Genomic DNA, 16,162 nt, shown 5'->3' with positions numbered 1-16,162 from the left:
TTCTCCTGAAATGAGTTTTTAATAAAGAGACGTATACAGTTCTACTTTACATTTGAAAACTATCCTTTTTGATTCCTAAAGGTATTAGTAAAAATCAGTCAACCAACAAATCAAACCAAACCAAACTCTACACACAGGTTTTGGTGGCAGAAAGTCTAGGTTCAAGTCTAAGTTCTGGTAATTACTGGCTGTGGGACCCTCAGCAAGTCACTTAACCTCTGTGAAGCTTAGCTTCCTTAACAGTAAAGTAGGGTTCTTCATATTTACATATCCAAATAGTTGTGATCATCAAATGAGATAATGTGAAAAAGCTTTGAAAGCTGCTTTACAAATGTAATGACTGGAATTTATTTCTTATAAGAAGTGAGTACATCTTTCCAAAAATGATTTGAGACAGTTTATAATTTATTTATATAATACCACAGAATAAAGCAGAAAATAAAGGTAGAAAAAGAGAACAACTCATTATTACATTTTTTATAGTTGTTAGGAATTGGCCACAAATTTGGCCAATTCTAAATTCCTACTAGATAAGCCATAGAGGTAAATATTCAGTAAAAACAGACATGAGTCTATTGAGGAAAAATAAATTAGCTTCTTTTTGTGTTTATTGAACTGTGGTACTTATGGTGAAAGAGAGAGCAGATTGTGCCATGCTCAGGTATGGAGAGCTGCAGGATAAACTGTAGAATCTCCCTTGCATTTCAATTTTACTCAAGAATAAGTTAAAACATTTTAACATTAAAACAAAGATATATCTTTTATTGAAAAAATTGATTGAGTATCTACTATGATTCAGATACTGTTGTAGGAACTCGGATAGAGTGGGAAATAAGAGGTCCTTGAGCTCATAGAGTTATATTCTAGGCCAGAGCAAATGGCTCTTGGATCAGAGCTAAAATGAAATTCACAGATTATCAACCTACACAAAATTAAAAATTAACATCACTTCCTTTTATATAAGGAGAAATAAAAGGAATTTATAATAAAGCAATATTAATTTCAAAATGTAAATAAATGCCTAAGCATGATTAAGCCAGAAAGATGTAATAAATAAGGCAAGTCTTGCATCTATTTGTAAAAATAAACAAATGTCATTTTTTTCTCTGTATTTGACATTTTGAAATAAGGGCTAAGTTAGTATATTGTATCTGTATGAACATTTCCCATGAATTCAACGGTTACATCTAGATATAGGCTGATACAGATATGTGTCTCAAACATCACAAGATGGGGTCCGGTTACTGACATGATTTCTGACATGGTGAGCAACTTTTGGTACAATCCTAAACAAAATAGAGAATGTAACATTCCTGGAAACTTAAGTGTGTACTAAAACTGTCCAAAAATTTTTTAAATTTATATGTAAAATGGAGTTAGTTTCTGGGCTCAGATAACTACAACAGGGTTTTCACTTACCTGAATGTCCGGTGGGACCCTAAAAAGTCATGCAGAACATTGGGTAACTGGTGGTTGTATAGCCTAACTTAGGCATCAAAGGACATATAGTTAGTTTCCCTGGCCTCTGTCCACAAAATAACCCAGTAAGGGGCCTTCCCATATTTTTGAAAACTGGAAAAAATCCCCGCAAATGTCCAAAGTGATCCCAGAAGGTGAAACTCCTTTATTTGATAACCATTATTACAGATGTAGATGATAAAAAATAATTATTAATAATTGTAGATACAGATAAGTGCTATGAAGAAAATAAAACAGTGTTAATGTCAGGTGGGGGTGTGAGACTTCTCTACACAGGAAGTTCAGGGAAAACTTTGTAGGTAGGCAGGGTTAGAACTGAGACCTGAATGGTGAGATGGAGAAGGCTGTGCTAGGAGCTGGGGCAAGAACATTCATGGCAGGAAAATGGCAAAAGCTGGAGTGGGAACAGACTTAGCATATTTAAGGAACAGAAAGAAGGCCACTGTGACTGGGGCATAGATCAGAAAGGTAGAAATCATTGGCTTTCCAGAGCACAGAATGGGTGAGAAATTTCAATGATTAGGTTTGTGTGTGTGTGTGTTCGTGCGTGTGATGCTGGAAGACTAATAGATGACCAGCAATCCAATTTAAACTGTTAATACATTCACAAAGACCCTTTGTGTCCTCTGATAGGTAGATCCTTTGGAGATATGCCTTTCTGGTGACAGGAATTATTAATATCTTATCTGTGGCTGATAATGGACTCGGGAAAATGCTCAAGAAGCTGGCATGAATTTTTTTTTTTTTAAAGGTAGTTCTTCTTATTCGTGCTATATACTGGGCACTGTATTTAGTACTTTACATGCATCATCTCATTTCCTTACAACAACTCTGTAAGACAATCATCAATATTCCCATTTTCCCCGGGAGTAAATGGGAATTAAATTATTAGCCCGAAGTCACTCAGCTAGTGAGAAATACCAGTCATTATTGAAATCCAGATCTATGGAACTTCAAACTCTATGATCATTACAGATCTGGAAAACTGCACAATTTAATGGTGAGCATGATGTTTTGTATCATATCACAGTTCCACCTCCATGGTTGGTGGTGGCGGGTCCCAGATGGACAATGCTCTAAAATTCCTGTTTTGCCTTCTCTCTCTTGTGTCAAGGACATAAGTATCCCTTGTTCTCCCTTGCCAAGGACAAGCATATCTCTTCCACCGAATTCCACCGAGGTTAAAAAAAAGTTCTGATAAGGATTCACTAAATATTTTTATTGCTTTTTCTGCTTACAAAAGCAATGCATACACATCATCCCAGGAATTTCATGGGCTTTCTAAATGCGGCTAAATAAAAATCTAAAGCAGCAAATGGAGAAGCGGAGTGGGAGGTGCTATCAGGGTGAGAGAATGTGGGAGTCAGATCCTTTACTCAGCTTTCTTATGATGTCATATCCTGGGTACTCACTGAGTGACCAGATTGGAACTTTGAACTCCAGTGGTAGGTAGGTATACAGAGTTGTAGGTATAGAGAGTGACCTCATGTGTCCCTTTGAATAACTGCAAATCGGGCCAGGGCGAGAATTCTGAGCAGCAAAAAAGGACTCAGAATCCTACAGCAAAGGACTGAAAGTTTCAATCAGATACAAAACATAGAACTCAGATTGAAGGAGAAAACAGTACTCTATCAAGAGAGCAAAACAAGTTGAATTTGGGCTCTTTCCCCGCTCTTTATTGCTCTTACACGCTATCTACAATCGCTGTGACCATGTGTTTTTATCTAGTTTTTAAATGTTCCTCCACTTGTACAGGCTGTCAACTCGCTTCGTTTCACTACCCACTTCTCCCAACGTCAGCAGCACCTCCAAGTTCACGGAACACTTGGTAGGAAGGACAAGGATTCATTTATGCAGTCACAAGCTGGGTTTCGGTCACTGGATCACACACTTTGATCGACTCTTTTGTCGAGAAAGCGTGTGTGCGCGGGACAGGCCTGGGGGAAGTCCGGGAAGGGCGCCAGGCGGCTCCGCCAACGCGCTGACACGCCCGCACACGGTCAGTCACACCCCGCACCGTGTGCGCGCGGTGGGGCGACCTTGGGCCACCGACTCCGCCCCACTTGGCTGCCCGCCCCCAGCGCGCTCGGCCACAAGCGGTCTCCTAGGAGACCCCGGCCCTCCGCCCCCGTGCAGTTCCGGTCACGTGCTGCCGCGCCGTCCAATCAGCGCCCGCAGTCCGCAGGCTCGCGATTCAAACTGGGGAGCCGCCGGCTCGCGGGATCGGCGCTGGCGCTGCCGCAGCCGCCCTGCCCCGGGCCATGGAGCATCGCATCGTGGGGCCCGGGCCGTACCGGGCCACCAGGCTGGTGAGTGGACGCCGCGACCCCCGACAGAGTACCTGTCGGTTCTCGCTTCTGCGGGGCGGCGTGGGCCCGGTGTGGAGGCGGACGGAAGTCGGCTGGGGTCGCCCTTTAATGGACGACGCTAACAGAAAGGGGACCCGGCCTGGAGCCCAGCCGGTCGGGTGGGTGCAGCTTCGTCCCCGAGATGTTGACTGGGTTCTCGTCAGTAAACGGCACCTCTTCATTTAAAGCCCTCCAAAACCAGCCGGTCCTCTCGCCCCTTGCCCTCCGGAATCTTATTTTTATTTGTTATTATAATAATTATATATTTTTTTAGAGATGGAATCCCGCTATGTAGCCCAGGCTGGCTTCGAACTCTTGGATTCAAGCAATCCTCCCGTCTCAGCCTCTAGAGTAGATGCGACTACAGGCGTGCGTGGCGCCCGGCTTTTCTTTCTTTTATTTATCTATTCATTATTTTTTGGTCCTTAGGAATCTAACGCCTCAGTGTGGGAGAGGGCTACCCCGCCCCCTGCAAGGCTCACCGTTTGGGGCCATGCAGGCAGGGCGTGTCTCGGTCCTGAGTGCACTTAAGTGACACTTGACAAGGTGTTCTAAAGGTGCTCAGACCTGGAGTGGATCACCCTGGCCGCGGTTCTGGCCCCTGGCGTTTCTCTTTCTGTCAGCACCTACCTAAATAAGGGTTGGCCCAGATGGATGGTCTGAACTCTTGATGGTCCTGGGTGCTGCCTCTTCTCCTGGGAAGAAAGCTTTGGTATTCACAGGTGTACTTTATCTCCTTTATGATGTGGAGCCAGTAATTTCAGTGATTTCTGCCTTAAAAGATTACTAGAGTGGAACAAAGGAGAGACCACTTTGAGAATCTGATAAAGATTACAGATCCTCTTCACAGAAAAATGCACATGCCAGATACTCATGAAATTTTATATATGATTTCAGGGGACTTGGGGGAGTCTGTGACATTGTTTCTTTCAGCTTAAAATGAAGACTATTTGCCCATGATTCTGTGAGTCAGCAATCTGGGCTGGACTCAGGTCCATGTTTCTTCTGTTCGGGTCACTTATATGCCACAGTCATCTGGTGACTTAGCTGGGACTGAATGATGTAATATGGCCACTTGACTTTGTCCCAGCTGTTAGCTGAGCCAAGTGTAGACAGTTTAGCACAGGCCTCTTCACGTAGTGGTCTCATGGTTCCAGCCTAATCTAACTAAATGAAGGTTTCCACCTGTGACTTTGTGTTCAAATCTCATTTGTTAAAGCAAGTCAAACAGCTAAGTCTGGATTCCAGAAATTTAACTCCACTTCTTGAAGGGCAGAGTGGCAAAGTCACATTATAGAAGTGTGTGGGAACAGGATGAGAGGAATTATTGCCCTCATCTTTGCCAACAATCTGCTTTAGACACCCAGAATGATTATTCCTTTAAGAAAAATCCAACATATGTAAATTTGAATTTTTTGGGGGGGCTAGCTGCTAAGAGGTATGGATGGTGTGGCAGGGAACAAATAGGGGTTTTAAAAAATGGTGTTTTCATATCTGCTTCCATTTCACAATTGTCTGAACACTTGAAACCATCTGGGGTCAGGGCTGTTGGTCTAACTTTAGGGATGAGGTAGAGGTTGTGTCTTATCAGGGACTTTCAAAAACTTACTCTTCTTTGAGGAAGGAAAGTAAGGCATGTAACTCCCCCCACCAATTTACTAACAGTACTTATGCAAGGGAAACATAGGGAAGCATAACTAGTCCTTATTCCTCCTGCCTTAGACTAAAAAATATATAAATTACATCATAATTGGAACTGTTTAAAATCTCATATTCACAGAATTGTATGAGGTGCCTCTTTTTATGAATGCAGAGGGCCCATGTATAAAGACACTGCTGGATTCTGAGTCACATTAAAACATAATCAAAGGAATTTATAAAGGAAAGTGCTCTCTGCTCTCTAGAAGTCTTCAGTCCCTAAGAAATTATATTCAGGCCATGTTTCGACTGATCAAGGTAAGCAGAAAAATTATGCGGCTAGTTAATGAAAACATCTCAATCTCACCAGAATTTCTGAGGTAATCAATTCAGTTCTCAACTTTATACTATTTGAGAAATATAGTATTAAACTAAGATTTGGAAAATAGAAAACAATTGCCAATTATTTTTTTCAAGTGAGGATTCCTGTTACCAGTGTTTGCAGCTGACTTTTAAAGGTGCTTTTCCCCATTGTAAAATCTGTAATTGTTTCCCCAGTATAATTCAGTTATACCTTAAATATTTTACAGGGAAATCAAAAAGTCTGTGGCTAGTCCTCTCTTTACTTATCTGCCCAAGCTGGCCTTTCTTCCCCCCACCTCTAGCATACCATTTCCCCTTTGTTTCAACATCAGCCTCATCCTAATCTTTCTTCAGGAAAAGTTTGGGAAAAAAATCTGTTAGTATACAAAGACAAGGCCTTTATTTCTTCCTTTCATGGCTCTCTGTACTTTCTCAAAGTATGTACAGCTCCATTTTCTAAAGCACCAAAGTCTTATTTGAAAATAGTATTTTACAAATTATATAAATTTTTATGGCAAAAATCAAATGACAGACTCAATCTGTGATGAATATGGAAGCTAATTAGCCATTTGTACATCTTCACTGAAATCACTTTCCTTTTTGTAACTCACATATAAATAGTTCATTAAAGTGAAGAGAATGAGAATTCTTTTTCTAAAAACTGCTTAAATCTACTGATCTTTTCTTTGAACTTATTCCAAGTCATCCATATGGTGCCATTCAACTGGCAGACTTTAAAAGGCATAGCTGTCCTTGACTCTGAGAGCTAGAATGGCAAGGTCACACAGCGAGTATTTGGCAAGTGCAGCCAGATCTAGAATTGGTTGTCACTAAACTCCCAGACCAGTCCTCTTCATATCACCATTATCATAATATTTTTGGTACTAAGAAGGAAGGAAATTGAATAAATATCCTGGAGAAAAGAGCAGGAAGCACAACACTCAGTGTTGTAGCTTATGATGTGCCTCATGATGTTAAGCAAAAACAGTTGTGTTATGATTCTTTTTCCCTTAAACTAGGGGTCTGAAATTAATAAGTAAAACAAAAGATGTTTTTTAATCACACACAACTATTTTGTCTCATTTGCTATAAAGATCTCTTCAAATGTAAATGTCATGAAAAAAAAACACATTCTCAAGTTCTTATTCTTTGTTGACATAGGATATTTTGGATATTTTCTTTATAAATGTGACTGAGAATGGTATATTGCTAGATTATTTAAAGATAATTTTTTTTCTGAGCAGAATAGCCAAATAACCACTTGATTATATTTGGAAATAAGTGGGAGTAGAGACCAAGGTACTCACTAGGCTTTGAAAATCTAAAGTGTCTATGTATTAAGTAAATATAATTCATAATGATAAATGCCATTCAAAAGCAAAATAAGCAAATTCAAAATTCTATTTATAAATTCTCTTGTTAAAAAGAGATATGAGCCCTTGATAAGGATGTTTTGTTAGATATTTTCTAATATGTAATGAAAGCCAGCTGTCAACAGAACAGTTAAAAATCCATTCTGAATCCTAATGGATTTTTTTTTTTTTTTTGAGACAGGGTCTCACTCTGTCACAGACTAGAGTGCAGTGGCATGATCATAGCTTACTGGAACCTTGAACTGCTGGGCCCAAGTGATCCTCCCGTCTCAGCCTTCCCAGTAGCTAAGACTACAGGCCTGCACCACCATGCCCACCTACATTTAATCTTTTGATGTTAAATGCAAAGGCTTCCCAAAGTGCTGGGATTGCAAGCATGAGGTACTGTGCCTGGCCCTAATGGATTTTTTTTTCCTTGTATAGAGGAATGCAATGAGTTGAAAGCTCATGCAAAAGAGTAAAAGTGTGAAAAATCAAAGCATTTTTAAAAGAAGAACTATAGGGGCCCTTGTCCTACCAGAGATTTAAACTTGGCATTAATTGACTATAATCACAACTGTATGGTATTATGCAGAAATAGATAATAGCTCAGTGGGATAGAAACAGAATCAAGAGAGTTCAGAATCAGAATTAAGAAAGGTAATATGTAAGGTAACTTAATAGTATTCAGTTCATTTAGAAAAACATAGCATAATTGGCTCTCCATACAGGAAAAAAAGTTAGAGATCCCCTCCCTCTCAGCATAAAAAATTCCAGCTAAAGATTGAAATATTAAAAAAGAAATCCTCTAAAATATTAAAACATAATTTTGATAAGCATTTTTAATACCTCAGGATGGGGATGCTTAATTAAGAGAGTAAATCCTGAAGCCATAAAGAAAAGAAAGATGTATTTACTTCCTTAAAACAATATCATCATCAACAACAAAACCATTATATAGCTAGAGGCAACATAAAGAAATTGGTAGGCCAAGAGAAAATATTCCTACCATATATGAAAAAGGTTTAATATTACATAATTATTCAATACATATTAAATATATATACTATATATCAGGCACTGTCCTTGGTTGTAAGGATACTGAACTGAACAAAACTGATTAACTTTCCTGACTTTTGTGCATTTAACATTAATGGAGTAAATAGTAACATTGATTTAAAAATAAAAGAGACAATTCAATAGAAAAATGGCAAATCTTAGACGAATATGACTAAAGGTGAAGATAGGAAAATGGAAACAAAATATGGATATATCATTTCTTTTACATAGATTGGCAGAAATGAAAAGAATGATAACATCTGCTGGTTGAAGGATAAGGATACATTGTTGGTGGGAATATGAATTGCTACAACTGATTTAAATATGCTGATACATTTTAGATCTCTATCAAAAACAAAGCCTTGTTACTGTAGGTTATATGAACAAGGATACACTTGTAACATGTTTGTAAAAAATCAGAGTGGAAACAGCTTGAATGCCCATTAGTTAGAAAATGGTGAAGTAATTATGCAACATTCGTAAGAATGGGCTAGATCTACAGGTATTGACACAGAGTGATATCTATGGTATGTTAGATGCGAAAGCAAGTTGTACAATAATGTATACGATATGACTGGTCAGATTTCTTAAAAAGGAAGCAAACAATAACAAACATACAGGGGAAAAATTCTGTATGTGCATCTATATGTTTGATAGATATGTGGGATTGGAGAGAGAGATACACTCTTTTGTGTATACTTCTGCATTTAATTTGTTACAGTGAGCATTATTCTGCAATTAGAAGAACAAGTAGAAGACTGCTAAACCAGCCTGGATCAATTAATAGATATAGTTAGTCATACTTGGAAACACTGGGTCCTAGAGAGCCATGTCTTCATTATGTTTATGTAATGCATAAAGCATTATGCATTAAGTAAACTTAGTTGATAATGATTATGATCAATCAACATAAATAAATAAAAATCTTTTATATAGCCCCCTCCCTATCCTCACCCACATAATTGATTATGACTTTTTGGTGCAAATATTCTAATGAGACTCAATGAAAGCTAGGTGTCCACAGAGCATTTTTAAAAATCAGTGATTAAAAAGACGTGAAACTTGTTTAAAAGTATGTTAATGTCCATACGTACTTGGTATAGTGAAATGACCACTTGAAGTCCATAGAACGGGGGTTCTAGATCTTAGACTAAGTACCTGGATGACGTTTGCCAAGTTGTGTATCCTGCTAGGATCTTGATTTTGTCCCAAAGATTTTTTTCCAGCTATGGGATAGACTGAACTGTATGATTTGTTTTAAGAGATTATCCTGGAAATTTTATGTATTATCCTTATATTTGAGGAATACTTTATCTTTTACTAAGGACTTTTATAGCCATGGTGTCATTTGATCTTACAGTGACCTTGTGAGGTAGGGTAATAGGTAGAGAAGTTAAATCAACATTCATGGACACTATGGGCTCTCTTTCTACTATTCATTATTTAGTTCTAGCCACTTTGCCCTGCTTTTCCTGTTTATATACATTCTCTCCTTCATCTACTCACCTGGTTTCTTTTCTTCTGATCTCCTTCCTCTTCTCCACATCCAGTTTACCACTGCAGCCAGCCAATTCATATTTACTGACTTTCAGGTTAGTAATCCGCAGTTGTGGATTGCTCACAAGGAGGGTTTTTTTTTTTTTTTTGAGACAGGATCTCACTGTTGTCTGCGCTGGAGTGCAGTGGTACAATCATACATAGCTTACTATAACTTCAAACTCCTGGGATCAAACAATCCTCCCACCTTACTGTCCCAAGTAACTCAGACAACAGGTGCATGCCACCATGCTTGGATAATCTTTTTATTTTTTGTGGAGATGGGGTTTCACTATGTTGCTCAGGCTGGTCTTAAGCTCCTGGCCTCAAGCAATCCTTCTACCTCAGTCTCCCAAAGTACTGGGATTACAAGCATGAGTCACCATGCCCGGCCAAGGAGTGTTTTAATATGTAAGCATATGTATATGTATGTGTGTTTTTGTTTTTAGATTTAAAAAAATTTTATTATTATTTTTTATTTTTTTAGAGATGGGGTATCCCTATGTTGCCCATGCTGTTTGCAAACTCATGGCCTCAAGTAATCCTCCCACTTCAGCCTCTCAAGTAACTGGGAATACAGGCATGAGCCACCATGCTCGGCTGTTTTTAGGTTTTAATTAAGCATAATTTACAGAAAAGTACACAAATTTTAAGTGTACAACTCAATAAATTTTCATAAAGTGAACACCTCGTGTAACCAACACTCAGATGAAGCAATGTAACATGACCAGCACCCTGGAAGTCTCCCTGCTCCCTCTCAGTTTCTACCTCCTTATGAAGGTAAACACTATCATGATTTCAAATGCCAGGGATTACTTTGACCAGATTTTAAACTTTATGTAAATCGAATCATACAGCATTTACTTTCATATATAGCCTCTTTATCTCAGTATTACATTTCTGAGATTCATCTATGTTATTACATACAGCGGTAGTTCATTTTTATTGTATTCTAGTGTGTGAATATATCATAACTTATTTATCTGTTCTTATGTTGACATTTGGACACATTATGAATAGTGCCACTATGAACAGTGTGTCTTTTGGGGAATATATACTTAGGAGTGGAATTGCTGAGTCCTAAGGTATGCATATATTTAGCTTTTGTAGATATTGCCAACCTATTTTTCAAAGTGGTTGTATCAATTTATATTCCCTCCAGCAATGCATGATTTTCTAGTTCCTTCACCTTCTCAGCAGCGCTTAGTATTGAGTATCTTTTTTTTTGTATTTAAAAAACACTTTATTTTTAAATTATAAATTGACAAATTATAGTTGTATATATTTATGGGGTACAAAGTGATGTTATGATTTATGGATACAATGGAATTTACTCAAGCTAATTAACATATCCATCTCTCAAATACTCATTTTTTGTGGTAAGAACACTTGAAATTTATTACTTAGTGATTTTGTATGTACAATACATTATTATTTACTATATTCACCATGTTGTGCAATATATCTCAAAGAAAAATGCTCTTATTTTTCCTGTCTAGTTGAGGCTTTGTGTACCATTTGACCATTATCTCCCCATTTTCCCTACTCCCCTCAACTACCATTCTACTCTCTGCTTCTTTGAGTTCAGTTGTTTTGGATTCCACATATAAGTAAGAACATGCAGTATTTGTGCATAGCTTATTTCACTCAGCATAATGTTCTCCAATTCTGTCTATCTTGTCACAAATGAAATTTCTTTTTTAAGACTGAATAGTATTGCATTGGGTATATACACCACATTTTCTTTATCCATTCATCTGTTGTTGGACACTTAGGTTGATTCCATAACTTAGCTATTGTGAAGAGTGCTGCAATGAATATGGGTGTGCAGACATACTTCAACATACTGATTTCAAATCTTTTGGGTAAATACCCAATAATGAAATTGCTAGATCTGCCTATCTTTTTCATTTTAGCTATTTTGATAGGCATGTTGTGATACTGACTTGTAGAGTTCTTTTGCATTTCACTGATAATTAATGAGGTATAGCATCTTTGTATATGTTATAGGACATTTGGAGATCTTTTTTTGTAAAGTGCCTGTTTAAGCCTTTTTCTATTTTCTATTGGTGTGTCTTTTTCTTATTGATTTGAATTTTTAATTTTGTTTTAGAAATTCTGGATATATGTTATTTTACTCTATGGCTTGCTTTGTTTCTGTGTGTGTTTTTAAGAAATTTAGAAAAGATTTAAAATCTGGGCCAATTTAATTTGGAACATGACTCATAACAGTGTCAAAGGAAGTAGAAAGATTAATATGGTTAAGAACAAAAAGCTGTTTGAATTTGGCCGGGAGGAAGACATGATAGGGAGTTAGAGCAGAATTAAATTTCACAAGGTTAAGAAGTTGTTTTAAAAAGTAGAGAAGGTTAAGACCAATTAATCATTTGCATATCGAATACCTAGTGTGGGTTGTTTACTGTGTTACATATCTAGGGTGCATGCATGCAGAAACACCACTTCTGACTTTCAAGCTCCTGCTGTTGTATATTCAGGAATTGCTACTATGGATGACAAGATTGACCATCGAAGATAGAAGAGAAATGGGACAATAGTTGCTTGGGTGGTTGGGCAGTAGAAAGTATGAAGAGAAACCTGGAAGGAAAGGCATAATCAGAAGGGAAAACAGAACCAGGATTGGGAAAAAAAAAGAAAACAAAAACACTGTGAGATCAGAAATATAGTTGAAAGAAAAAGGTAGAATCAGAAAATCTGATTTTAATAGGCACAGAGGTGAGAAATAAAAGATTCAGAGTTTGTGAAGTGATATACTTGGAAGAGAAGAGTGAGAGAAGAGAGAATGGTATGATAATATGACTATGAATTTTGAGGACTTTCAGGAGGACTGATGGGAAGCCTAGATCCCTAAAAAGATGTTGAAGTAATTATGTAGGAAGAAAATTCGTATGTGAACATTTTGTTTAATCTATGAGGGCTGATGAAGGTGTAATTGTGTGGATTTATTTTTAAAGAAATATGTTCTGCAGAAGTTTTAATTGTCATGTCAAGAAGTGAGGTAGTGACTGCAGTATAAATCAAGAGGTATGAATTTGGATGCCTTTGGCTTGGTACACAATATTCTCCTTAGTTTTCTTACATATAAAGGCACTTCTTCCCAATTTTCCAGATTCTTTTCGTAAATGTGGTTATTATAATACCATAGTGTAGTAATATTATGAGATAGAAGTGATTGAAATATGGTATATCCATAAAACAGAATACTTTGCAATAAAGAGAGGTGGATCTATATATATTGACATAGTGGGTACCCAGTGCCTATTTTTTTAAATGAAAGAAGAGAAAAATGTTTAAGATATAATTTAAGTGGGGGAAATAAAGTACAAAGACACTAAATATAACTTGATTCTATTGAGAATCTGGAGAAAAACAGATATACTTTATCAGTATTACATATTTATTACCAAGATAGAACTTTTTTAGGCATTATATACTAAGTTATTAAAAAAGTAATTTCTTTATTTTCACCTGCAAATATATTTCCTTACATTATACATAAAAAAAATCTTTGTTTTTTTTTTTTTTTGCTCCTAGAGGCAACACGTGATTGTTGTAAACAATATGTTGTGGAAATATGTTACACAGTAAAAGTTGCCCATATTTCTACCTTAGAAGAGATGATCTTTTTTTCTTTAATAGTTTGTTATATATTCTTTTAGCTTTTTATATGCATATACTAAAGTAGATAGGATCAGATTATGTATATTGTGTTTTACCTTTTTCTCATACTTAATTATATCTACGTCTGTCTAGAGCTATTGATAGAATTCTGTTTTATGGCTATTCCACGCTTTCATCAATTTCTATTCAAATTCTAATTTTTCTGTGATATAAACAGCACACAAAAAAATTCTTATAAATGCTTTTCTAAACACCAAGATTTATTAAATATAATTCAACGTAAATAAAATTCAACATGTAAATGTTTTTTGTCTCATATGTATGCTTATAAATATATGGTGAATCCTTAAAAGTAGAGTGCCTGAATAAAAAGAGATCAAATCTTAAATAAGCATTTATTGAACAGTTACGAGATTCTTTTCTGGGGCTAGCTTTAAAACAATATGGAGATGAGACTTTTGTTTTCCCTTTAGCATTTTTTATTTTCAGAAGAATGTAGAGATAACATAGATTTTAGATTCAAGATATAGATTTGGATATACAAATTGGTTCTACCACTTATTAGCTGTGTAGTTTGGAGTAAATTCCTTTATTTCTGAAAGATGGTTTTATTATGAGGATTATATACATACAAAGCCACAATGGGGAGAAAAGTTTGTAATATTCTAGGCTAAAAGGAACAAAAAGGACAGTCATTTATTCACGTTTATATTTTATTAATAGAAGCAAAAACTTCAGGCAAGAGTCTCATGATGGTGTGGGACAATCCCTGTTAGTGTCCTTGGTGTCTCCGGCATAGGACTGTGGAAAGGCTTTACTTGTTTTTATATAACGAGTGTTCTCCAGCACTGCCAGTGTGTATCTACTACCTCTTCCCTCTGCTAGCTGACTGGTGGGTGCTGAATGTGTCAACACTATGTCCTTAATGGTTCCAGTATGAACTAAATGAGTCAGCTTCTTTATTCTGGGCCTTTCTGCTTCCTGATTTCCTGCTCACTGATGTAACTTTATGCAGCAATAAGGAGAAAGAAGCTGAGTTGTCATGAAGTTACTGGAAAGTGACATCTAAGAGAGACATCTGGTTTTTGTCTTCAAAGATGCTATGAGACATGGTAGCTTGTGTGCTTGTTCAGTGATGTCTTGGAGTGGAAGGAAACTGGATATATATATATATTTTTCCTTTTTGCCACCCTCCTCATTTGCTGGCAAAAACTGGATGTTTTTTGAGTGCTTATCATATGCCAAGCGCTGTTCTTGGTGCCAGTAAATGGCAGAACTGGGACTGGAGTCCAGGTCTAACTCCATACCTAATGTTTTCCCCATTCTGCATTCTGTCCTAGTGAAGTGGTTCAGAGTTTCTTCACTTTGAGGTCAGGAACACTGTGTTGTGAGCATTGCCAGCAGCATATTATAGTGAGTTGGTACGTACTCAGTCTGACAACAGTGGTTTCTTAAAAGGTTCCTAAATAAAGTGGAAGCAGTGGGGTATATATTCTGTGAATTTAACTAAAGAAGGTCGAATCAACATGTGGTATGCTGTTTCTTAGCAGGCTGACTGTGCACGACACACACCTCCCATTTTAATTTAAATGGTTTTTGACTCCCCAAATCTGAAATTTTCTGAGTTTCTGGGGCCATGTTTGTATTTAGTACAAATTCCTACAGAGAAGTGTTAACTGCACCAAAGCTACATTTTTGTCACTAGAGGCTGGACTAAACCCTGGTCAATGGAGACTCCATTAACGGGTCTTTTCAGTATATTTGCTCAGATAATAAATATAACAACAGTGATATATAATAGCTAACAATTATTAAGTATTTCTTGTGTGACAGGCCCTGTGATAGGCTTCATAGATATTATCTCACATTATCTCGTCTAGTCTTTGTAACAACCCTATCATGTGGGTGCTACTTTACATTTGGAGAAATGTTGGCCTCACTAGCAATGAGTTGGAGGTTGCCCAGCTGGTCGGTAGCAGAGCAGCCTCTGAACCCAACAATATTTCACTTTAGAGCCTGCACTCTACTCTGTCTACTGTTTCCATGTGGTATCTCTGAAGATACCATGCATACTTAAACTTCTGGGTTCTTTCAAAAGAGCCTCAGAGGCTGGGCGTGGTGGCTCGCGCCTATAAATTCTAGCACTCTGTAAGGCCGAGGTGGGAGGATTGTTTGAGCTCAGGAGTTCGAGACCAGCCTGAGCAAGAGTGAGACCCTGTCTCTACTAAAAATAGGAAGAAATTAGCTGGACAACTAAAAATATATAGAAAAAATTAGCTGGGCATGGTGGCACATGCCCGTAGTCCCAGCTACTCGGGAGGCTGAGGCAGGAGGATCCCTTGAGCTCAGGAGTTTGAGGTTGCTGTGAGCTAGGCTAATGCCATGGCACTCTACACTCTAGCCTGGGCAACAGAGTGAGACTCTGTCTCAAAAAAAAAAAAAGAGCCTCAGAATCATGAGGTGGTTTTAAACTAATATATTATTTGAAGTGTCTAGTAGCTATTCTTTCCAACAGCTTTGTTTTGCATGTAAGCAAAAATTGGCTATTTACTTTTAAAGGTTTATCTTTGTGGTCTTGAGACATCAGGCATTGTTATTATATTATCTTATGCACCTCTCTTCTCATCTCCCCATATAATGCCTTTCACATAATAAATGATCTATAAATATTTGCTGAGTGAATTAAAGTCATATTTTACATGGGACTCTGAGAAATGAATTATGCATAAAGGGCTTAGTTTTAACCAT

At 37.4% G+C, this 16,162-nt stretch overlaps 1 protein-coding gene across 2 annotated transcripts in view; it reads left to right on the top strand.

Moving 5' to 3' along the window:
• Positions 1-3,670: 3,670 nt before the first annotated feature.
• DEPDC1B (DEP domain containing 1B) overlaps positions 3,671-16,162 on the top strand; it is a 74,086-nt gene continuing 61,594 nt past the window's right edge. For both annotated transcript variants that reach the window (XM_045565956.1, XM_045565955.1), the window contains exon 1: positions 3,671-3,788. In XM_045565956.1, the coding sequence (XP_045421912.1) occupies positions 3,741-3,788 (48 nt within the window). In that variant the 5' untranslated portion in view covers positions 3,671-3,740. The remainder of the gene's footprint in view (positions 3,789-16,162) is intronic.

The sequence above is a fragment of the Lemur catta genome, chromosome 12, assembly GCF_020740605.2.
Source record: "Lemur catta isolate mLemCat1 chromosome 12, mLemCat1.pri, whole genome shotgun sequence".
Lineage (NCBI taxonomy): Eukaryota > Metazoa > Chordata > Mammalia > Primates > Lemuridae > Lemur > Lemur catta.
This window is presented reverse-complemented; position numbering and strand designations above follow the sequence as displayed.